Source organism: Desmodus rotundus, chromosome 9 (assembly GCF_022682495.2).
Source record: "Desmodus rotundus isolate HL8 chromosome 9, HLdesRot8A.1, whole genome shotgun sequence".
NCBI lineage: Eukaryota > Metazoa > Chordata > Mammalia > Chiroptera > Phyllostomidae > Desmodus > Desmodus rotundus.
This window is the reverse complement of record NC_071395.1, coordinates 45,531,243-45,556,009: the sequence shown is the minus strand read 5'-3', so window position 1 is coordinate 45,556,009 and position 24,767 is coordinate 45,531,243. Positions and strand designations below refer to the sequence as shown.

Sequence of the window (24,767 nt, the reverse complement as noted above, 5' to 3'; positions counted from 1 at the left end):
AGAATGGACCCACAGGACAGAGATGCCAACATAGGGCTCCATGCCTGGCCCCCTCCATGGCCAGCCTGGGGCACAGCTGGCTATCAGCTCAAGTGTCTGGGACAGTCTCGGTCATTTAAGTAGCAAAATGCTACTGAGGGGGCTCCTGAGTCTCCCTTACCCAGAACTCCAGGCCTGCCATTGGCTTACCTGGCCCAAGGGGGCCTGGCCTCCAGGTCCCTCTTCAGCTTTGCTGGGGAGAAGACCCTCAGAAGCAAGGATTATCACCCATTTTACATAAAGCAACAAGCTCAGAGAGTGAAGCCGCTCACTTGCCTGGTAGGCGAACAGCATGGAAGTGAAGGGTGAGGATTTGACCCCAGCTGGGACTTTGAGTCCAGAGTCTATGTTCAGGACCCTACTGAATTAGGACTGTGTTTATAGCACACTCGCCACTGGGCTCACATTGCAGCTCTGCTACTGTCCAGCTGTGTGTCTATGGCCTAGTGACTTAACCTCTCTGGGCCTCCACTTCCTCTGGAGAAGGGGAACAGTAACAAGGGTGCAGAGGCCTTCTAGGCACATGCCAAGCTGCTTGTCTTGGCCCCCTACTGATTAAATGGGACTGTGTGTGTCTAGTGCCAGTGGGTGGGCTGTGAGCAGAGGCAACGTGAGTCACCTCCAGACCAGTGCGGGACTGTTAGAACTCTCTTAACCCTGGCAACCGGCAACATTCCAGGTGGGGCTGCTCCAAGTCTGGGTCCCTGAGTGACTATAGGCAAAGAGCCTACCTGCTGAGTGTCAACGAAACCTTTGTTGACTGAAGCAACTGAGATGAGGAGGTTGTTTCTGTAGTTAACTTGATAGGTCCTGATTGATACATCCCTGGGCTGGGTGCTGGCTCAACTGGGACATACAGGTGCAGCACACTGTTAGAATACTGAAACATTCCACATGCTTTGAGCCCACACGGAGCAGTACCCCTGCCTGGACCTAAGGGTCTGGCTTAGACGGCTCTCCCTTCATGGCTCATTAGGCCCCATGCCAAACACAGGCCTTCCCAGCATCCTCACAAAGCAGAAGCCAGGGTGTTCTGAGTACTCAGCTCCTCCCCGGGGCATCTGACCCTGTGGCAGCCCACGTGCCTCACAGAGATGGGCCCAGACTTAGGAGCTGTGCTTCTCAGGGTCAAATTCTTTCAGCTGTTTGAGTTAGCTGTCCAGAGTTGGACTTTGTGGGTCTTGGCGCCCTCTTCTGGGAGATAGGGGTATAATAGCAATCATAAAAGTCTGAGTGGGGGGGATTTGGTATGCAGTAGGTGCTCAATAGACAGATGTTGTTGTTTTACAATTACCTAAAAGCAATTCGGGTTCCACTAGCACTTGTGGTGCTTTTGCAGGTGCTGCTGGGCCCCTGTTCATACCCCCCATATTTTAACTGTGTACCTTCATTACTCTGCCCGAGGTCTTTCTCAGGCTGCATATTTGCTGGGGGAATTAACAGCTCCTCAGGGGGCAGCCCTTTATTTACTATGGCTGATGGGCACTGGAGGATAAATACCCCAGCTTCCTTCCTCCTCTGTGACTGGAATGAGGCTGATGTTCTCTTTGCTGCCTCCTCAAGGTTCCCAGCAAAACTGCACCCAGTTGCCCACTGGAAAATGGCTTCATTAAGACATCTAGTACTGGATACCTTCTGCCCCCGCCTCACACTCCATCTTCCCTACCATGTTTCCTGGGGGCATCTCTCAGGTGAATTCTTTCCAGTCAGTTCTCCTCCCAGGTTCTGCTTCTGGGGGAGCCCAAACGAAGACAACTTCCCAGGTGTATAGCCACAGGCCTCAAGCCCCTGGACTACAAGGCTTCCTCTTATGGCCTAAATTTCACATGGGGAACTTGGAGCTTCATCTAAAACTGAAGGGGGAGGTGCTGTGCAGGCCCCTGTGGGAACACCAGGGGTGGGGAAGATGGAGCCCCAGCACCTGGCTGAAGATCGATGAGGAACGGAAAGCCGCCTGCCACAGCTGCACTGGGCAGGGCTGCTGCTACTCTCGTTTTGTAGATGTGGACACAGGAGCAAAGAGGCCAAATGCCCTGCTTGTGGCCACACCGCAGAAAGGGGCTGAGGCAGGGTTCGCACCCAGGTATGGCTCCATCAGAACCCAAGCTCTTCCCCATCCACATTCTGTGACCTGACCTGGTGGCATTCCCAGGACGGAAGTGCTGAGTTGGTGCCTCTGACCCGTCTTCAGGGTGCTTCCCCTGCCTGGCTGGTGCTTGGTGCAGAGAGCCTGGGCTAGACCCTGCGCTCCCTGGAGGTATTCATTAGAAATATAGATTCAGGCCCCCCGCCCCCCAAATGGATCAGAATTTCTGTGGGTGGGTCAGGGCATGATTCAGTTAAAAAAAAATCTCCCCGAGTACTTGTGCGAGGCAGCGAAGCTGGCAGCCACGGTGCTGGGCCGGAAGGCGGGGTGATAGCGCTACTGCTGCCGGTCCTAGCACTCACTGTGTGATCACTGCACCCAGGCTGCAGTCCCAGTCCCCGGACACACAGTGTTTGTGTTCAGGGTTTGCAAGAGCTCTACTGAGGAGAAAGGCAGAGGTGGGCCCTTCTCATGATGGACAGGTGAGGTGACGGAGCCTGGATGTAACTTGAATCCATGTCTCTCTGGTGCCAAAGTCGATGCCCTTTACCACTTCGGGACACCAAGGTGAGAGCTGGCTTCACCCCCTGAGGCCCAGGCTGAGACCCCGAGCTGTGGGGTCTGCAGGGTCCTTCTCTTCAGAGAAAAGGCTAACGAGGTCAAGAGAGAAGACATCCTGTTTCAAGTCTCAGCTTGGTCACTCACTGGGGACCTTTCTGAGGTCACTCCAACTTACAATTCATTAAGCTCAGGACTTCTTCACCTTTTTCTTTTTTTGTGCTATGACCTTCCTTGCCCATCTGGGAAGACCTTCTGAGGGTAAGCTTTGTAAGTACAGAAAATAAAATACCCAGGATTGCAAGGATACCTGTTATAATGAAATACGATGATCAAGCCCTGGCTGGTGTGGCTCACTGGATTGAGTGCCAGCCTGTGAACCAAAGGGTCACTGGTTTGATTCCCAGTCAGGGCACATGCCTGGGTTGCAGGCCAGGTCCCCAGTAGGGGGCGTGCAAGAGGCAACCACACATTGATGTGTCTCTCCCTCTCTTCCCCTCTCTCTAAAAATAAATAAATACAATCTTTTAAAAAGTTAAAAAAAAGAAATGCAAGACCAAAATATTTTTAAATGGTGATCTAATGATGAATGCACTTCTTCATTAACACATTAAATGAGTTCTAGCTGTAGGCTTAATGACCACCAGCATTTTGAAGCAACAATGAGTGCAAACTGAATTTTGAGGTTCCTGCAACCTTTGTAATGCACTAGGAAAATATCTGATTTTTATCGGTGACACAGATTGTATTGTTAATACTGCAGGGGTTTGTTGTCTGCCTTCAAGGTGGAAGGGAATGCTAAAGTCCAGTCGGCAGCTGGCAAAATATAAAGATGTAATTTTTTTCACATGTAATTTCATAGACCTTCCTCCCCCAATCCACAGAGCCCCGTGGAGGACAGTGGCCTCAGGTCAAGACCACTGGCATTACTGGGAGATAAAATCAAGTGAGTATGTTCTAAGCTGCATTCAAAGAAAAGAAAAAGGGAATGGAATCTGGCAGAATAGACAACTTCAGAATTCAGGGCACCCAGTAAGAGTCAACACTGATTTTTGTGAAAATTTCATTTCAGTGTCTAGATGCGTGTCTGTGTGCTGGGCTCCGTTGTAGCAAGGATTTCTCTCTGTGGACTGCAGTTAGAACAGTTTGAATGCCATGGACTTGGCCTGTCTGGATCTCAGTTTCCTTATTTCTAAAACAGATGACTCACTAGGTCATTTCGGGAAATGGCTGAGTAAATATATGCCTTGCACACAGTAACAGTCAACACGTGTCAGGCATCATCGGTGTTACTTGGCAAGCACAAGAACGCTAGGTGGAGTCTGCGGGTGTTGGAGGGATGTTCAAGCCACCACTAGGGTTGGGGGGCTTGGGGCCAGGTGGGTAGACCACCACCCAGCACCCTGTGCCCCTCTGGGCTTCCTCCCTCCCCACAGCCCCAGCCCCAAGGCTGTGCTTACCAGAATCCCAAAAGCCATGACTTTCAGCACGCATTCCAGAGAGAAGAGGGAGGTGAAGACTATGTTGAACACCCTCAGTGCATTTTCATAAGCCAGGGAGGCTCCGTAGAACTAGAGTGGGAAGAGGAAAAGCGTTGAGCTCAGGGGGCGACAGGGTCTGCAGAACTGGCTGTGTGGCTGTCCTAGCCCAGGCGACAGGACTCACACTTGGAGTCCCTATTGATGCCCTGTGGGGCCAACTCCCCACATCAAAAGAAAACCAACAAAACAGAAACTCCTTTCTTGAATCCTGTCTTAGACCCTGGGACAGCCTGGCTGCACAAGGCTTGTGAGGACGTCTAAGGCAGGCGGCAGGCTCTCCGCAGTACTTTCTTTGTTTTCCCAGATCTCTCTTTCTTTCTTTAGAGATTTCATTTACTTATTTCTAGAGAGAGGGGAAGGGAGGGAGAAAGAGAGGCAGAGAAACATCGATAGGCTGCCTCTCACATGCACCCAACCAGGACCAGGTCCGCAATCCAGACATGCGCCCCCACCTGGAATCGAACTGGTGGCCCTTTGCTCCACGGGACAATGTCCAACCAGCTGAGCATGCTGGCCAGGGCCCAGGTATGCTTTTAATTCCTACCTGCACTCTCCCCAAACCAGCATTTACAACACTTCCAAAGAGTTTCCCTGGCTCCCCTCCCAGGTGATTATCTGCCCCAGAAACAACCACACTTCTGACTCCGTATGAAATATTTTTGACCAAACTACTTAATCAGACTTGCATCTCTGTTAGACCTAACTACCAGGTTACAGGAAGCATGGCAGACGGAGGGAGAAGCCACAGTAACCACTGAGGGAACCAAGGCACCCAGGGCTGGAACCGTTTTCATTTGGCTCGTCTGGTTTCCTCCAAAAGTCGAGTGTGAAAAAAAAAAGGTATGGATGGGGAGGGCAGAGATTGAAAAGACAAAAACTGGAGGCCATGTGTAGCCTTTCAGATCTTGGCTCAGAAAACAACTTGCTGTAAAAGACATTTTGGGGACAGTTCAATATGGATCTTAGAGAATTATCACTCATCTTGTCAAGCTTAAGATCTGTAGGAAAATGTTCTTATTTTTAAGAAATGCATACTGAAGAAGTTAATGGTGAAATAGTGTGGTGTCTGTAATTTAAAATGCTTAAAACATAGACGAAGTGTCCACAACAGGTGCAGCAGACTGGTGGTGGCCAGGGCAGGGGCGGGGGAGTGGGGAGTGAGCTCGCGTGGGGCGGGGTGTTTGGGTGGTGAGCATGTCTTGGAACTAGGTAGAGGTGCTGGCCGCACAGCATGGGGGAGGTACCAGATGTCACTGAACTGTACTCTTAGAAATGGTACATTTTATGTTATATGTGTTTCTCCTCAATTTAAGAAAATGAGAAGAGAGAGACGAAGGTAACAAAGTGTTTCAGATGGGTGACCACGGGCGTCCACGGGGGCCTGGACTGCAGGGCGCAGTCCAGGGACGTGGGTTGGAAAGGCAGAGTTCCAGGCCCACCCAGACCTGCCCAGCAGGCACCTGCCTTTAACAAGGTCTTCAGATGATCCAGCTCTCTTCTGCTTGTGTGAAACTGTTCACCATCATAACAATAAAAAAAAAAAAAAAAAGAACTTGCTTATGGAGAAGGGTTTTCAAGGGAAAACAGGCTCTGCTTTTTCACCAAATATGTGCAGCTCAGCTTATTGAGTGTTTCTGAACTGTGGAGAAATGTGCTAACGTCTTTGCTGGAACTTTCTCCTCCAATCCTCCTCTCCCCCTGGGGGAGGAAGGCGCTGTTACCAACATCACCATTTTGTCCACAGGGAAACTGAGCAGGAGGTTCAACGGTGAGACGGTGCTGGACTCAAACCCAGGCCTGTGGTCTCTGCAGCACGAGTTGAGAGGTTCTGCCTTTTCACCCTGAGGAGGCTCCGTGGCCCCGAGGGTGCCTGTCCCTCTTCCCTCACTTCATTCATCAAACACTGACCAAGGGCCCTTGCTACTCTGAGCCAGACCCTCAGCAAACCTTAGGGATTCAGGGGCGACCAGGACGTGTCCAGCCCCTTGGAGGTCGAAGGCTGTTGCGGGACACTGTCGGGCAGCCCACACTGATAGGAGGGCTGTGACATGACTGCAGGGTACTGGCAAAGATGGCTGCCTGGTGCCATCTTGGGAGATCAGGGAAGGCTTCCTGTAGGAAGGGCTGTGCAAGCAACGCTGGAAGGAGCTAGCCAGAGTGGTAGGAACTGTGTGTCAGGCAGCAGGAACAGCTGGAGCAAAGGCTGGGTGGTAACAGTGTGGTCTGTCTGGAAGACTCACAGCAGATGGTTCCATTTTGCTGGAGGAGGGCAGGTATGAGGGACAGGGATGGGGGGGTAGGTAACAGGGCCAGGGGGCTCACCTTCATCATGAGCACGATGGTGTTGAGGGCAATCATGGCCATGATGGTGTACTCGAAGGGCGGAGACACCACGAACTGCCACATGCGGTACTGGAAGCTCTGCTTGTTCTGGGGCATGTGTCGGGTCAGAGGTTTGGCACTGATGGCGAAGTCGATGCAGGCCCTCTGTGCAGGAGAGGCCAGTGGCGTGAGTGCCAGAGGAAAAGAGGCCAGACACTGAGCATCCTTCACCCAACTCAGCCAGGCTGTCCGGCACATCCTGCCTCCAGCCAGGACCCCTGGGCCCCCACATGCTCACTGCGATGGCTCTCTTCTCCCAACTACTGTGGCTACTTGAGAAGTTACTGTCTGCCAGAATTGGTGCCGACATGTCCCCCATTATCTTATGGAAACCCCTTAGCAAACTCGGGAAGTGGGCACTATTAATAGCCCCACTTTGCAGATGAGAAAAATGGAGGCTCAGAGAGGTTAAGCCACTTGCCTGAGGTGGTGCAACTGTCAAGTGGGCTGAACGCAAATTTAAACTAAAGTTTCACTTTGAAGCCTAACCACTCTTTCCTACGGAGCACTTTGCCTCTTCTCCTCTTGGAGGGAGGGAGAGAGAGGTGTCTTAGGGGTCAACAGAGTAGAGGAAGGATACATTCTAGGTCCTCCACCTAGCCTGGATGAGGCTAGAAGGACAAAGGACCGAGTCTATACACCCTGGTGTATTGGATTTTCATTCATAAACAAACATGCTCCCTGGGGCGCATTATACTTCCCTGCTTCACTGACGTCACATGTGGATATGTGTCTCATTCAGGCTAAAGAAATGTGAGCAGAGGTGACTTGTGTCACTTCTGGGCACAAGCCTCAAGAGATGGATGATGGTTTGCCATATATACTTTCTTTTTAATCTGAAGTGTCTCAGAGAGAACCAGGGTAATGATGACATAGAGCAAAACAACTTGGACATGCAAAGTAAGCAAGAAATCACTCCCTTTATGGCTATCTGGCACCGAGATCCTGGGGATGCTTGTTAATGCAGCATAACCTAGTCTAAATGGACTGATACATACACCTGTCTGACGTTATTTTCCTCTGGAAACCACAGGAAGGGCTGCCCTGCAGACTGGGTTCTGCCTGGAGAATGCTGGTGTTCCCTCCCCACAGGCCCCCAGACGCTGGTTTCTCTGTGTGCATGATGTGAGGAGGTGGGGTGGGGCATGCCCATTTTTAGATGGGGGATGCAACCGCAAAGTGGCACCTCATTTTTCTCCAGGCTGTATTCCTCCATCATCTTGTCCCCTTGCTCCTGGAAGGTGATGATGATCAAGGCCACAAAGATATTGACGAAGAAGAAGGGGAACACGACAAAGTAGACAACGTAAAAGATGGACATCTCCATGCGGTACCCGGGGCTGGGACCCTGGTTTTCGAAGGTGGCGTCCACGGAGTGCTTGAGAACCCTTTGAGGACCAGGGTGGGGAGAGGAAGCAGGTGGAACAAGGGAACAGGAATAGAGAGCAACATTAAGAGAAAAGGGACAAGAAATAAAAGTAATCCCTGTTTTCTGACTTCAGTTACTATGGTTACTTTTCCCACCTCCTTGGTCTGCGAGGAGTGTTAACATCAGTTACTTTTACCACCATGTACTGCAAGCCTGTTACATGCCAGAAAAGATGTTCCACGGTTTATTTATTTTCCCAGCATCCCTCTTAGGGAGATTCTTACTGGCTCCATTTTGCACAGCAGGAAACTAAGGTTCAGCAGTTTAAAGTGACTTGCTGAAGAGATCACCCACTCAGATGTGGCTGGGCTGAGATCTGAAAGCAGGTTTGTGCTGGTTTCAAAGGGGAGTGAGTAGAGGTCCTGGAGCAGGTGTGTGTGTACTTAAGTGCGGGGGTGCTCGCCGCTCAGCAGGGACACGGGGCGCGCCTGAGCGCCATGTGAACAGCTGCTCCGTCCGGGTGCAAAGGTGGCGCGCGGCTCCAGGGCGCCGTTCACGCTGTAGACAGGGGAGATCTGTGCGTTCGTGATGACAACTTTCTGGCAGGTGGCCATAAACTGTCTTATTTGAGCAAAATCATTAAGAATATTGCAAACGATTTTCTGACAGATGGAAGTGAAGTCTGTTGAGGAAGGGGTATCTTTAAAATTTTCACCCAAAGGTGCCTTCTGGCCTAGTACTGGCCCCGTGTGTGTGGGTACTGCGTGTGGGTGGGAGGGGAGAGACGTGCAGCCAGGCAAGTTCGCCGACAGGAGGAGGTAGGAGAGGTTGTTGGGGAATCTACCCAGCCTTCAACCTGGCATTTCTGAGATCTCCAGGGCAAGAACCTGGAGTAGGGCAAGGGCAGTGAGGCCAACATCTTCAATAATCAAGGTAAGTAGTATTTTACTGTGATATTTTAATAAATCAAAATGAACGCCCCAAAGACCATGATGAACAACCTATCAAACTTTTAAATAAAGACAGGGTCCGACCCCACACTCACATGGTTCAGCCTCACCTGCCTCGCCCCGGGCCTGGCCCTCTCTCTGGGAGACAGTGTGGACCCACAGCCAGCCTTGGACAGTGCATGCCCACAGCCCCTCTGGGAGGTCTGTGTTCTCCAGCAGAGAAAGGGTTAAGGGGACGTGCTTGCCTGTATACAGGGAGCACTTCAGTAAATTAGAAACAGTGCCCCTACTGGGAGGTTCTGGGCCATGCAGCCCCACCCACTCCGGGCCTGGTGAGCTAAGTGAGGGCTGGATGTCTGCCCCTACAAGCCCAACAGCAGCTGGAAGTGATGGCCTGGTGGCAGCCCCTCAGGCCTCTAGCAGGGACCCCATCTTGGGAAGTCAGGAGCAAGCCCCCCTTCTAGGGCTTTCTCAGCACTGGGCTCTCAGACCCTTTGCTCCCTGGGGGCCCGAGCCCCTCCTGTGGGGCTCCCTGGCCAGGCCACTTACTGTGGCCAGCCTTCTCCTGTGGACACGGTGAAGAGGGTCAGCAGGGCCCACAGCACGTTGTCGTAATGGAACTCATACTTCTTCCACTCTCGGTCCCGGGCCTTCACCTCATTCTTCTCATAGAGCAGGTACTTGCCTCTGTCACGGAAAGCAGGGCATTAGTGGGAGGAGGAAGGGGCTCTGGACTCTTGTCTGGCTCCTGCAGATGGGAGGAGGGGAAGACGGGCCCACACTGCCACTCCTTAGCTGGGGAAGCAGCAACACCCCCCCATTTTTCCCCAGAGGGTGTGTATCCACATGGAGACAAATCCACGGATGATGCCTGAGACCTGTGGGAGAGCGACTCAGAGTCCCGTACTCTCTTCCCACTGGAAAACTTCTAGGCTTGAGGGGGGAGTCTCAGATTTGGGGAGGGGTAAGAGCAGGGAGAGAGACAGGCACATTTCTGGGTTCACCAGGCCAAAGGGGGTGGTGGCTGGTGCTCTTCAGGGCAGGAATCAAGCTGAGCTCCAGGCTCCCACCAATGCCGAGGAGCTTCCCAGTTCTGGTAACTGGCCACCAAAATAACCACAGGCTGCAAGTTGCCCGTGTGGGCAACAATGGCAGCACTTACAAGCACTGGGTTCCGTGAAAGGCTCAGTGACTTCCCGAGCCAAGTTCAGAGCTTCCCATTGGGAGGGTGACCCCAAAGGGAGGGACTTCAGGTCCACAGCCCCTTATCCAAAATTCCAAAGTCCAGAAAGTTCTGAAAACCAAACACTTGTCTCTTAACTCAGAGGTGGGCAAGTTAAAGCACACAGACCAAATATGGACCAGTTTCTGTACTGCCCACAAACTAAGAATAGTTTTTTTTTTTTAATCTTCACTGGTAGACATTTTTTCATTGCATTTATAGAGACAGGAAGAGGGGGAGAAAGAGAACCATCACGTGGGAGAGACATTGATTGGATGCCTTCCGTACACGCCCACACCAGGGATCAAATCTGCAGCCCAGATGTGCGCCCCGACTGGGAATGGAAGCCGCCACCTTTCAATGATGCTCCAACCAACCGAACCCCACTAGCCAGGGCTTGCTTTATATTTTTAAGTGGTTGAAAACAAATCATTCATGACAAGTAACAAGTATATGAAATTCACATTTTAGTTTCCAGAATTAAGAGTTTTATCAGAACACAGTCATGCCCATTCGATCACCTATTGTCTCTGGCTGCGTTTGAACTGCATGGCGGCACCGGGTAGTCAAAACAGAGACTGTGTGACCCATACAGCCAAAACATGTACTCTCTGGCTCTCGACAAAGTTTGCCCACCTCGATCTCATTTGTTTGGCAACAAAACTTCACCCAACTGGACGCGAGGCTCTTGATACTTGTTATTTATCCCATTTGGTGCAAACAGATACACATGTCCTGGCAGAAATACCGTGTTTGAGTGTAGGGCTGCTCTGGACACAGCTGAGGGTGTCATGTCCCATGTGGGGCAGGCATTCTATAACCTTCCTACAATTTAAAATATTCTGATTTTGAAACACATCTGCCTGTAAAGGCTTCAAATAAGGGAACGTGGATGTGTATTCACATCCCCCATTCGACAAAGCTGGCGACGCAAAGGTGAAGCAACTAGTTTATGGCTCATGCCAAACTGGTGGACAGAGACTCAAACTCCCAAATGGTTTTCCCTTCTATTCCAGATTCAAGCTGGAAGCAGTCGGGTCACTCCCCACGCCCACTGCAGCAGCTTCCTGGCACGAGACTGGGGCCTCTGTTCCCCCGCGCCCGCCCCAGTGGGGGCCCCTGGGAGAGGGGAGACCCACCGACAGTCTTTCTCAAACTCCTTGGACTCGTCGGTGCAGTGGAAGAACTTCCCCTTGAACAGCTGCACGGCCACCACAGCAAAGATGAACATGAACAGCATGTAGACAATGAGGATGTTGAAGACGTTCTTGAGAGAATTCACCACACAGTCAAACACAGCCTGATGGGTGGGGTTGAGAGAGGGTGTGAGGGGCTGGGGCCTGCCCGGCCTCTGCCTCCAGCAGCCCACCATACCAGAGCATTGTCATTATGCCCGTTTTACAGACCAGGACGTGAGCAGTTAAGGCCACGCAGTTCTGAGAAGTGCATGCTGGGCCGGACCCAATCCTGAGAGTCTATGCACCTAAAATGCCTGGTCTCAACCCCTGGGAAGTGCAGACACGGCTCCGAGCCTCTCCAAGGCAAGTGCATGGCTCTTAGGGACAAGAGGGAAGGCCCTCAATGGAGGGGACTCCCTGTCCCCCATCACCTGGAGTTCTGCTCTCCTCCCTTTTGTCCACTGAGCAGCTGGGGGCACTCTGGACTTGAGAGATGACTTCCTATGCCCAGGAGATTCTGCCCTGGGCAAGACGGAACCCTCCATTGACCACCAGAGAAGGTGGGGATCCTGGCCTGGAATGTATCCCACCCTGTTCTGCTTCTTATTGCATTGGGTGCTAACCATGAGTGGGCATCCAGGACCCCCGAACCTGCTGGAATTAAAGGCTAACTTTGCCAACTTTCCCCAGGGGGAGAGCGTGCATAGCTCTCATGGGGCTTTAAAGAGGGCTGTGACCCAGGAAATGGCAAAGAACCATTGACCTGGATACTGCTGGAATTCCACTTTGACATCCAAAAGGCAGCCACATTTCATCTCTTTCACATTCCTCAGCACATTAGCGTTCATATCAATACTTCCAAAATCACGGGGCGGGGGGTACACCCCTGGTGAGAGCAGATGGATTCTCAGGTCTCGTAGCAGCCCAGCGCTAAGGACCACGGGTCACGTGGTAACAAAGTTATCCCCAGTCCAATTCTATTTCAGTGCTTTTCAGTGAAGGGGAAAGTCTTTGTTAGCTGCTTCTATGTTAACGCCAACATTGATACTTCTCCTTTTAACCAAGGAAGAGCAGCATCCATGCTGCATGCCTTTGTCAGGCTGTATTTGGGTAGGTTTTGATAGCATTTTCTTACTTTAAAAAAGTGCATACTTAATTTTAATTTCTGTTAACAGTGGGTTCTGGTTTTCCAATTTGAGAAACTGGAGATAGCATTTTCTTTTAAAATAAATTCACTTAAGTAAAAAACAATGATTTAAAGAAACATTAAGTAAGAGATAAAGCCCTGAAGTGGAGCAGAAATTGAAAAGATGTGCTTAAATGACTACATTTCATTCCTTCTTTTTTGGAATAAACTTTTGGGCAATGCTGTTTCATGATATTTTGGAACAGGAGATTGGAGCCTAGAACAGGTAGATGAAAAGTCAAAGGTTACGTAGTACCAGAAACCTAGTGTACTGCTTCCCAGATTAGGGTTGTACCCTGTTTTATTCACACGATGCCTCCACGTGAATTAGGAAAAGGGATTCCGACCTTGCAGGAGACATTAATGGAAAATTGTCACAGTATGTAGATTTTGTTAGGTGCACTTTACTGCCATCTGCTGGAAATTTATGGTAATACATATATCCAAATATTCGCACGATGGCTGTGATGTTATCTATCGGCCTCTCTCTCAATGCAGTATTCTTCAGCAGCCGGCAACCTGCTCAACTGTACATAGCAACCCGGCCGGGCCTCCCATGTGCCCCAATCTCACCTTGAGCTTTGGCAACCGCTTGATAGTTTTAAGAGGTCGTAGCACCCGGAGGACACGGAGAGATTTGATTGTGTTGATGTCCTTTCCTTTGCTATTGCCACTGTGGAAGGATGTTAGGGTGGGGAGGAGGGAAGAGAGGGAGTGGAGGTCAGGCTGGGTGGTGGGTGGCCCACAGGTCCACAGGACCCCACCCTTGGAGTCTGGGGTGAGCCTGGCACAGCCCTGTCCTTTCTGGGGAAGAGGGCCCAGCTCCTTGTTTGGACTCGGGACCAGCACACAGATGGCCTTTTGTGGTTCTGGGGTCAGGGCTTGTTGAAGTCCCTCCACCATCCCTCTGGGCCTGAGCAGCTGGCTGCCCCCTGTGTTCTGTCTTTGGAGGGAGCCTTGCCAAAGCTCTCAGAAAATAATTTTTTTTTTCACCCTTCCAACAGGATTCAGGAAATGCTTCGGGTGGCCCTTGAATCAACATATCCCTGCACCCACCCACCACTATTTCCTGAGTCCACAGGAGTGGAAAGAACCAGAACATCAGGTGCCTCATTCTTCCAAGGGCTCTTTGCCCACCTTCGTCAGACAGCTGCATGCAGATTCGGTGCACGGGGTGTGAATTTTACCCTGGGGCGCCGTGGCACCCTTAGCCAGCCAGGGCTCAGGCCCCCCAAGAGGAGGGCATTGGGTGTGGCCACTGAGGCTTGTGGTGAATGGTACACACCACCCACCCAATCGCCCTAGCCAGAAACCCAAGATCACGTTCCACTTCCTGTCCTCCACCCCCAGAGGGTCGCCCTCCAAAACCTCTCCATCATCCATCCTTGGCCTCCAGCTTATGTTGGACCCCCAATACCCATCTCCCAACTTCCCCCTCCACTCCCTGACTCTCTTCCTGCATCTTTCCTGCACTCAGCGGTCAAAGCCAATGACTACGTCTGTCTCCCACTCAGAATCCTGGAGAAATCTGATTTCTAGAAGTGTGGCATTCTAGGCTCTTTGAAACCTAACCCAACTTACCTTGACCTTTGCATTCCCATCAACTGCTGCACACCCCAAACCCCAGCCACTCTTTTGCCGCTGTTTGCTTTTGCACAGACTGTCCCCACTGCTGGAGTGGCCCTCCCTGCACTTCTCCACCACAGGAGTACACGGCCTGAAGGTCAGGGTACACATCCCTTCATCCGACAGCCTCCCTGACTGCCTCTGGCTTCTGCCAGACCCGAATGCTGTTTCAGATTCATATTTCTGTTTTTGCTTTTGGCTTTAGACAGAAAACCTCTCAAAGGCTTAAACTGTGATTTATTCTTCTATGTGTTCATTTCCCCTTTAATCTTGGTTTTTGTCCCGGCGCCCAGCAAACACCTGGTCTGCGGTCTCAGGACACATGTGAGTGGATTCAGATCAGAGGTCTTTGGCGGGGGTGTCGGTCTCCTAGCAATCATTGTCCTATAGTTACCTCCCGGATCATGGACAGAGCTCTTCCAGAGACCCCCACCACGGCATGTCTGGGTATCCAGGTGCAGAGACATAATTCTCCACACCATTTGCTTTTTTAGAGCTCCCTCTCTCATCTTTTTTTACAGGGAATAAAGAGGAGAACTGGACATTAGCTATGCTCCAGGATTCAGCAGCCTGAACATATGTTTCCTCTTTTAAACTGAAGTCATTATCTCAAGGCTCTGGCCCCACAGTCTGAGACACAGTTTAGGAGAGTCACTGAGATCATTTTAGGCAGAACAGGGACACAGTTAAATAATCGGATCATGAAGAAAAATAGTTATTTCTTTTTCAAGTATCTTTCAGGTCTCCTGCTTTGGTCAGAGAGAAAGCCTCCGGTTTGTGCTCTAGGTTCGTGAATGCCTTCCTGTCGCTCACAGACGGCTTTTCGAACAAAGAGCCCAGCCTGAATGCAACAACATGCAATGCAACTGTTTCAGTCCAGCTGGATTCGTGTTTGCAGTTGTTCTGTCTGAGGTTAATAATGCTTGTTGTGCCCTGGCTGGTGTAGCTCAGCGGATTGAGCGCTGGCCAGCAATCCAAAGGTCACCGGTTCAATTTCCAGTCTGGGCACAGGCCTGGGTTGCAGGCCAGGTCCCCAGTAGGGGGCATGCAAGAGGCAACCATACATTGATGTTTCTCTCCCTCTCTCTCCCCCTTACCCTCTCTAAAAATAAATAAATAAATCTTAAAAAAATAACCCTAATTGTAAGGGGATGATATAAAGTTTCTTAACAAGAAGTTTAGACTGTTTTGGAGGAAAAAATGTCAAGCAACTGGATATCTAAGTGCATGTGGAACTGGCTAAAATCTCAATGTGCTGAATGCCTGACATTTGGGAACACGCTTCCTGGGGTACATCCACCCATCTGAAAATGACTCCACAGCCAACGCGGGGGTCTCTCTCCCAGGAGACATTATGCCCCCTAGAAAGGCTAAGAAACAATCCTCTTACTGAGGCACTGAGGGGAGTGTTTCTGGCTGTTTGGCACCTGAGCATGAACGAGTAGCTTGATTAAGATGGCCTGACAGAAAACAACCAGATTTTGGAACCACTTTGCACAGAGTGTAGACACTCCTGGGGGAGGGGTCCTGTGTCCTCTCAGATCCCAAGTCCAGTTGTTTGGACTGTCCACCCTTCTCCCGTTAGGGACGGGGCACTGTCATTCCTTCTGGTAACTATTACCCAGGTCCTTATTGAAATCAGACCCCAGGGAGGTCCCCCCACCCCCTCTGTTCTCCACCAAGAACTGGGCTAATGGTGGTCACGTGGGAGGCAGTGGCCAAGACCCCTCAGGGTGCCTCCTCCTTGGGAAGCAGGCTGAGGGGGGCTCTGGTCACTGCAAGCGACAGGACAGCAAGGACGCAGGGCCATGGAAACAGGCCCAGAACCAACGCGGCTGCACCAGGGCATGGAGAACGAGACAGATGAGAGAGAGAGAGAGAGAGAGAGAGAGAGAGAGAGAGAGAGAGAGACGGAGACTTTACCGTGTACTGCTCCTGGTGAGGTGGCGTCGGAAGGAGAGACAGATCGTAAGCGGCCTCAGAAGAAAGAACACAGAACACGCACATACACACACACACACCTGAGCACCCCTGCCCCGCCTGCGCACCAGGAGGGGCCGCCTCGGGCTCACAGCTCCGGCTGATGTCCATCCTTCCATCTGGAAGCCCCATGTTTAGTCCCCTGCCCTTGGCGGTCCCTGGCATTGCCCAAGAACACCAAGAAAGCCAAATCTCCAAGTAGCAGGACAGCCGGAAGGTCATCAGTTACCACTGAAGGTCAATGCCAAGAGCTGGAGAAACAGCTTTTCTCCAGAGGTTCTGGTGCTGGAGGGTTTCAGAGAGCCTTGAAGGCTACAAGCTTTGGGGCTGGGAGTCCTGGGTTTAAATCCCAGCTCTGCTCCTAATTATCATCCTCGCTGGTAAAACAGGCCTTTGGGACTCTGATGGTCAGTGATCAGTAGCTGTGGTCCTGGCTTCATCGCCCAAGTTATGAAGAAAGGGTCAGTGGAGGGTTCCAACCCAAGATAACATTCAGGGCTACTCTCAAGAGCCCTCTGAGAAGATGTGGGCCCGGGAAAGCTCTGGGGCTCAGGGCAAGTGGACTTGGCCACCAGCCAAATGCAAAAGCCCCACTGCCAGCAGGTCCTCTACGGAACTTCCCACCCAGCACCCCTTTTGAAGTAGGTGTTATTTTCAAAAACAGACAATGGCGTAAATGCCTACACGAGCTCCCATGGGGTCTTCCGTCCCCCTGCCCTTTCCCATGAGCTCGGTGGTTCTCAAAGCATCTAGGAATTATTGCCTACGCAGAATTGTGTGGATTCTCCTTGACAGATTATTAAGGGAATCATTCAATGACAGTGATTTTTACTTAACAAGCTGACTTTGAGAGTAATATGTGACTTCTAAATGTCTCTGCATCTCCCTGAGGGAAGATGATGCCATTATGCCCATTTTCCTGAGGAGGACGCTGAGGCCCAGGAGGGAGATGACCTGCTCCAGGCCACGTGGGCGGGAAGCAGCAGACTGAGATTTAAACCCAGGTGTGTATGGCTTGCACTCCAGTCTTCTCTCCATTTCATCGCACACAAGGAAAACAATGCCTTCAAGGGGCGGGGGCTGGTTTTAAGAATGGGGATAAAAAATGGGGCAGTCTGAGGGCTCCTTCCTTGGCTTCCTGGCAGTTCAGCTCCTGAGCATGCAGGAGTGGCTTGATCAAGGTGCTTCACCAGCTATGCCAGGCGGCCTTGAGGGAGGAGTGGCAGCACCAGATGGACTCTTGGCAGTGAGGGCAGGACTATGGTCTGCCAGCTGCTGAGAGATGTCAGTTGGCCGCCCTGATGCATGGGCACACAGCGTGATGTTAAGTGTGATGGCTTGTGAGATGGGGCATTAACGGTGGTCACATGGACATGGACATGGCACTTGGTCAGTGTGAGCAGGACACACACACACAGAGACTTGGGCGAGGTGCAGGAGGGGTGGAAACTGTCAGGAGAGCATCGGCACATCCCTTGGAGGACCACAGGGATTATCTCTCGTGTCCGAGACGGGGCCACAATCACAGCACTGGAGCAGGATCTCTGCCTCCACCTCAAAGGCCAGAACAGCAAGATTCCTTTCAACAAGGAAGGGAATAGCCTCATTCCCTCTTCCCCTAGATTTCCAGGGCCTGTCAGGCCCTCCAGGAACCCAGGCTGGCTGGGCCACCAAGTCTGATTGTGCCAACTTCTGAAAGCCTTAGTGATTGGGGCTGGGAGACAGGCAGCAGCCCTGACCCTGCCGGTGGAACTCGACTTCGTGATCTCGCTGGACTCATTCTCCCTTGGCCTCAGTTCCCTCATCTACAAAATGGGAACACAAAGAGTTTCCCATGTGGGGCTGTTGTGAAGACTACATAAATGGAGCCTGTATCATTATCACCAAGTCGAGTTTCTCGATTTCATGGGGGAAACTGAGGCACAGAGGGGCTAGTGGACTTGCACATCTAGAGAGAAACTGGACAGATTTGCAGGAACCTTTTTCTAAAACAATGAGGGTAACCTAGCACCTGCCGGGGTCCTCAGCCTTGTGTGTGATGGGATGGGCACCCGGGACAGAGAAGCAAGTTAAACGACCAGACAGAAAAGAAGCAAAGGGCTCTGGGGCTGGGTGCTCAGGCTGAAACCCTCTGAGTGTACTCTACTCCTGTCTTAATGACAGCTGTCTGGTAACAAGAAAGACAGTAAGCAAGCCCTCGTTGGGCAAGAGACCTTCTCGGGCAAAAAAGGTCAGAAACCTGCAAGCAGGGGAGGATTCTAAAGCTTTTCTGGGGTAAAAAGTGGTAGCCCGAGAGCTCCTTCTCTAGCTGCCTGGCAGTTTGCCACTCTGGGCATGCAGGAATGGCTTGATCAAGGTGCTCAGCCAGTTGTGCCGGTCCTGCAGCCCTGACCTGGAGGAGGAGTGGCAGCACCAGATGGGTCCTTGGCAGTGGGGTAGGGAGCACATGTCTGGGTTGGGGCCTCCAGGTCTATCTCTCCCATCCCTATGCCCATCGTAAAAGGTACTTCTGTTATTGTCAGCTCTTCCAAAGTCCCAGGAGAGTCCCTGGCACTTTTTGAGATTCCACTAGCAACATCTCGCTCTCCCCAGTTCCTGTGATATCTCCAAGCCCACTGAGGCTCACAGGATGGCGTTACATCTCTGTCTAGACCCTTTCCTTGCATAGGATTAAAAAATAATCTAGCCCTGGCTGGTGTGGCTCAGTGGATTGAGTGCTGGCCTGCAAACCAAAAGGCCACCAGTTCGATTCCCCTTAGGGCACATGCCTGGGTTGTAGGCCAGGTTCCCACTTGTGGGTGCATGAGAGGCAGCCTATCGCTGTATCTCTTGCACATCAGTGTTTCTCTCCCTCGCTTTCTCCCTCCCTTCCCCTCTCTCTAAAAATAAATTTTAAAAATCTTTAAAGTTAAAAAAAATCTAAATAGGGATTTTCAAGGTCATAAACTGGCTGGCTTTATGCCTGGAGTGACTTCATGAAGCCAGTTTAAAAGGTTGATTCTACAATGTTGCCAAATTTCTGCAGGCTGATTTAGAATGCCTTTCTATAACTTTATACAGAAAAAGAAAACTCAAAAATTAAAAAAAAATATCTGCTCCCTGTGGCAGATTCTTTTGCAGCACAGAGTCATTCTGCTGATTGGTTGTCGATGGAAAAATAACTTTGTTTTTGCAGATTAGGTGTGCTTAAAGTGGACCCTAATTATGGGTCCAGGGAGCCCACAAAGAGCTTATTGCAAACTACAGTCAGTCTGGCAAAAGCTCTGCGGTTGAAAGGCTTGTTTCTGGGTCTTTGAGGGTCCCCTTCCCCAAGTTGTGAGGGTCACACCGAGGGACAGAGGTGGGACAGGGCAGCAGGGGGTGCTTCCTCAGAGCTGAAGCACATCAGCTTCGACAGAGATCCAGGAGGAAGTACCAAGGGTGAGCTGATCAGACATCACATCGACTCCACCGCACCCACTGGTGGCCACGGAGGGCAAACCCACCACCCAGGGCACAGCTGGCAACACTGGGGTTGTGCATGAACTGATGGATGTGACTGACAGGGTCCCCTCCAAGTACCCCTCCCCCCATCATATGAACCCCAGAGCTACTGGGCAGAGGTCATTCTGAAGGGCGTGAGGGAGTATGGGGGGTGCCTGCCTGAGCTGCCCGCAACTGGTCATGAAGACCACGCCCTACTCACAAGAAGGAGAGGTCTGGGTCTCCTGATGCTGGAGCTCTTGGTGGGGTGTCTGCCTTCTCCAGGCCACACTCAGGTAGGCAGAGGGTGAGGCTCCCGTCACCAAAAGATATGGGCCAGAGTTGGGGGAGAGAGAGAGAAAGAGAGGTGGCAGCGGGGGGGGGGGGGGGGGGGGGAGAAGAAGAGGGAGGCAGAAGGGACCGATACACACACACCAGGTGGGTGGAATGGACAAAGAGAAACAGACAGAAAGTGAAAACAGAGAGGAAGGAATAGAGAGTAAGGAGAAGGAGAAAGAAAAAGAGGACAAGGGAGGGAGGGAGGGAGAGAGAGAAGGGGGGAGAGAAAAAAAGAGAGAAAGAGAAAGCCGTAAACATAGAGAAAAGATAGAAAATGGGAGGAATGGAGAAAAAGCAGAGAGAGGAGAGACACAAAAAGAGAGAGGGGGAGGGAAACAGAGAGAAGGAGAGAGAGAGAGAGAGAGAACGAGAGACAAAAGGGGAAGGGAAAGAAGGAGAAAGAGAGAAGCAGGAGCAGGGGAGGCAAGGGGATTTGAGGATTCACTCCAGGCTGAGGGCAATGAAATGTCTGGCTCTTCCAAACTTAGACGTTCTCCGGGCCTAGCAAGGGGCCCAGAGGGCGCCCTGTAGGAGTCGCTCCAATAGCTGATGGAGGGAGGGAGGGAGGGAGGAGTGTATTTCATTGCACTCTCACACACCCTGCATATTATCTTTAAAAATCTTCCTTTTTTTCCTGAAGAAACTGGTGCTAAATTGATGGGAAAGAAGTTGTATCTGGTTTGTATTTTTCATTTCTCCAGTGAGGTTGGATGTCTTCTCATTTTTATTACTTGTCAGCATTCTGTGAAATTTGTTTGAATCTTTGCTCATTTTTATCGAGCAAGGGTCAATGTTTCTTATTCATTTGTAATGGCTTTTTCTATATTAAGGCCACTGAATTCTTGTCTTATTTGTGCTAATTCCCCTAAGTGCTGTGCATTTTACTTTAATTTTATTATTATTATTTTCACCTACAGAACATCTTAGCAATGGTGTAGCCAAACCTTGATTTTTAAAACAATCTCTTCCATTGCTTTAATACTCAAATAAATAATTACTTAGAAAAGAGGAAGGGCCCTGACTGCCGTGGCTCAGTTTGGCTGGGCATTGTCCCGCAAAGCAAAAGGTTGCTGCTTCGATTCCAGGTCAGGGCACATGCCTGGGTTGTGGGTTCGATCCTCAGTTGGGGGTGTGTGAGAGGCAACCAATCAATGTTTCTCTCCCTCTCCTGCTCCCTCCCTTCCCCTCTCTACAAGTAAAGAAATAAAATCTTTGAAAAAGAGGAAGGGAGAGAAGCAGGGAGAAAGGAAGAAAGAGAAAGGAAAGGAGTGAGTGTAGAAAGAAAGAGAGCAGAGAGAGAATGACGGGGAGAAAGTAGAGATAAAGAAAAAGGGACGGGGAGGTGTGGCCAGAGTCAGGGTACAATCGCGCTCCGGACCCTCACGGCACCTCTGCACCAGCTCAGAGACTCCCACAACTCTGCGGATTTCTTGCTCTGCAAACACAACTTGACCTCATTGCATTCCCAGGGAAGAATCTGAGAGTGGCCCACTTCAGTCCTCCAACTGGAAATGGGCCATCACTTTGGCCCTTGTGACAAACCAAGCCCTCATTTTTGGCCAGGGGGCCATTCAAGATCCCCCTGCAGACCTGCTGAGAAGGGAGCCAGGAGCTGGGCACAGTGGGAGCCCCCAACTTGTCGCTGTAGAGGTGACAGAGGTCACAGGGCCTCTGAGACTCTCTGGGAATGAGCCACTAGTATGGCACAGACGGGACCCCAAGATTTGTTTCTGGATTAGGGGCTGGTTAGGTCTTTTCATCCTGACCCAAACACCTAAAACTTGAGGAATATACGCTAAGTTTGTTACCAGGGCCTTAAGAGCTAATGGCTGCTCAGCCCTTGGGCGCCACCCTGGAGTTGCCTGAAGATGCAAGGCCTTTATCTAGGCCCTGTGTCCGAGGATGACCCAGAGAAGCAAAAGACACACAAGGGGAGTCACCAAGTCTACAACTATGGAGCCGTCAGGCACAGGGTGGGGGTCCGAATTCTCATGCACGTTTGTCTCCTGATTGTCTTTTTAGGGGCTCCCCAAAGAGACAGTGGTTTGGGTGGAGCTTACAGAGCAGGAGGAACATGAAATGTCCTGGCAGGGCTAGTCTACGGAAAGCAGCAGAGCGAGGGGCCATGATGTGAGGAGGCAGAAGGTGGGGTCCCTTCTCCTTCTTCCTCCATGGTGGACATCATGCAAAAGCCAATCGAAGCTCTTCCCAGTGGCATGCGATGCCCACCACACCAGAGCGCACGCTCCCCACCTCCCCACTGTGGGAACATGTCCCTCGACCCAACGGCTGGCCCCAGGCTGGGGAAGGGGACTGAAGGGGCAGGTGGAGGCCTTGAGAAAAGACTTACGTGAAGGCAAAGGCCACCAGGGCCCCACTGACCACTATGAAGTCAAGAATGTTCCAGAGGTCGCGGAAGTAGGCGCCCTGGTGCAGGACGAGCCCCAGATCAATCATCTGTGGGGTGGAAGAGACAGTGCTCAGGTCCCTCAACCCTGCCCTGAGGGGTGGCCCCACCCCTCTAGCCTCCGAAGCAGAGGCAACAGGAAGGGACACGGGCACCAATGCGATCACTGCATCCTGCAGGGGTGGCACAGAGGCCCGAGGACTTGGGGAGGCGTGAGGAGCCCTCACCCAGTAAGAGCAGGCCCCTCTCCGTCTCATGAAAGGTAGCTCTGGTTTGCTGGTTCTTAGGCCCAAACCTTGGGGTCCCCTTTGTCTCCTTTTTGTCTTACACCCCATATTGGGTCCACCAGTAATCCTTGTTGGTTCTGCCTTCCAAATCTTCCAAAAATCTACTTACTTCTTGCCACCTTATCTGCTACCACCCTGGTCTGGCAGGCCAGTGCAATCATCTGTTGCTTGTTCTCTTGGCTCCCACCCTCCCTCCCTCCTCCACTCCAAACCCTCTATGGCTTCCACTCACCTGGGGTAAAAGCTAAAGGCCTCTTGTGGCCACCAAACCCCTGCACGACCTGTCCCTGTCACCTCCCTGCCCTCGTTTTCTCCACTCTCCTCGTTCAGTCTTTCCAATCACACCAGCCTCCTTGCTGCTCTGCAAACAGACCAAGCATTTCTAATGCCCTCCTGTGCCAGGGTGCCATTCTTGAGAGTGCAGAATCCCCTGGCACTCACCTTGATCACCATCTCAAAGGTAAAGACGCCTGTAAAAACGTAGTCAAAATATCGCAGCACCTGCAGGGGATAAGAGCAAGGGGGCAGTGGGTCATTGGTTTGCTCCAGCACAGCCCATGCAAACCCAGCAATGGACCACTAGGGTTTGCAGCCTTCAGCAAAGTCCCCAAGGAGAAGACTCTCCACCCAGAGGAAGCAACTCAGCTGCCCTGCACGGTTGGTCAAGGCAAGTTCTGCCCAAGGGCCCCTCCCACCTTGTCTCATAGTGTAAATTTGTATGTTGTGAAAGGAACTGTCCAGCAGATGGCAGCAAAGTCCTAACAAAATCACTCTGTTAGACTGGTTTGATTATGAAAGGGAAGGGCGCTTTTTTATTTGCCAAGGCCAGGTGGTTTCTGCCTGGGCGAACAATGTCCTGCAGCCTGGGTCCTCTCCAGGCCACACTATAACACGTCTCTGATGTGACACTATTGTGAGGATGTAATTGGGTAGGCGCAGTGCCTAGCACGTGGTTAAGCACAGGTGGTCTGGGAACTCCCACCAGATTCTGGTTCAAGTAAAGGCTGATAATTAGAGCACCGCCACCAGAGGGCAACCAAGCACCCTGAGTCAGGTCAGAGACCTTCTCTGCTCAGAACCCTCTGTGGCTCCCACCTCACTCCAGGTAGAAAGCAAAGTTCTCCCCATGGCCCCCAAAGCCCTGCATAATCTGCCCTGTCACTTCCCTGTCCTCACTTCTTCCACTCCCCCCTCACTGGCTCAGATACTGCTATCTTGGATGTTCTCACCTCAGGGCCTTTGCACGGCCTGTTCCCTCTGTCTGAAATGCTTTTCTCCATGTCCAACCAAGCTCCCTTTCCCTCCTCCTTTGTGGCTTGGTTCAATTGTCACTTTCTCAGTGAGGCCCCTCTGACCATCTGATTAAAATGCCACTTCCTGGCACTTGGGATCTTCCTTACCTAGTCTCTCCTTCACCGCCCCCTCCCACTTACCATTTCCTGACAAACCCCTTGCTACAGTTATTAATAATCTCACTGTCCATCTTCCCCACCCCAATGTCAGCCCCTTGAGAGCAGGGATGTTTGTCTGACCCTGTGGTGCCTCCCGCTCCTAGTACAGGGCCAGGCATATAGTATGTGCTCAAGAAGTGTTTTCTGAATGAATGCATGAATAGCCGAGCTGTATTGGGTCCTGCAGGAGCTGGCCTTTGTGATCTGTGTAGTCACAACTCATATTCCCATTACGTGTGGTGCGTGAAGGGACATCAGGGACCAGTGTGGCCAGGGACTGACTTTGTGGAGCGGGCAGCAGGCACAAGGGGCTGGGAAGATCTGGGTAGGCAGAGGAGATGGTGGAGGGAGAGCATCTCAGGTGTGCCGAGCAGAGGGGACAGCATGGCCAAAGGCCTGGTGCTCTGCGAGCTCTGGGAAGGCAGGGACCATCTCATACCCTGTCAATCCGTGATGTTTACTCTGTGCCTGGTGCATAGCTGCTCATTAAATAACCACCAAACAAAGCAATGAATAGAAGGGAGGAAAGAAGGAAGGAAAGGAGTGGGGGATGGGCAGGTCAGGTGGACAGGTGAATCAAATTCTGGAGAGTTGAGGAAGTTGGGTAAGAAGAAACCAAAAGTCCAATCAGATTCACCACATCTCATTCTTACATCCTTTTGACCTATATAAATGGCAATTTTCTGTGGCTCAGTCTAATCCAA

At 51.4% G+C, this 24,767-nt stretch overlaps 1 protein-coding gene across 2 annotated transcripts in view; it reads right to left on the bottom strand.

Moving 5' to 3' along the window:
* The window catches only part of CACNA1A (calcium voltage-gated channel subunit alpha1 A), a 201,253-nt gene that overhangs the window by 29,999 nt on the left and 146,487 nt on the right, over positions 1-24,767 (bottom strand). For both annotated transcript variants that reach the window (XM_053911664.2, XM_053911665.2), the window contains exons 24-31: positions 23,054-23,113; positions 22,269-22,375; positions 13,085-13,184; positions 11,287-11,447; positions 9,475-9,612; positions 7,793-7,994; positions 6,547-6,711; positions 4,144-4,254 (exon numbers count right to left, since the gene is read on the bottom strand). In XM_053911664.2, coding sequence (XP_053767639.1) covers positions 4,144-4,254; positions 6,547-6,711; positions 7,793-7,994; positions 9,475-9,612; positions 11,287-11,447; positions 13,085-13,184; positions 22,269-22,375; positions 23,054-23,113 — 1,044 coding nt within the window. The remainder of the gene's footprint in view (positions 1-4,143; positions 4,255-6,546; positions 6,712-7,792; positions 7,995-9,474; positions 9,613-11,286; positions 11,448-13,084; positions 13,185-22,268; positions 22,376-23,053; positions 23,114-24,767) is intronic.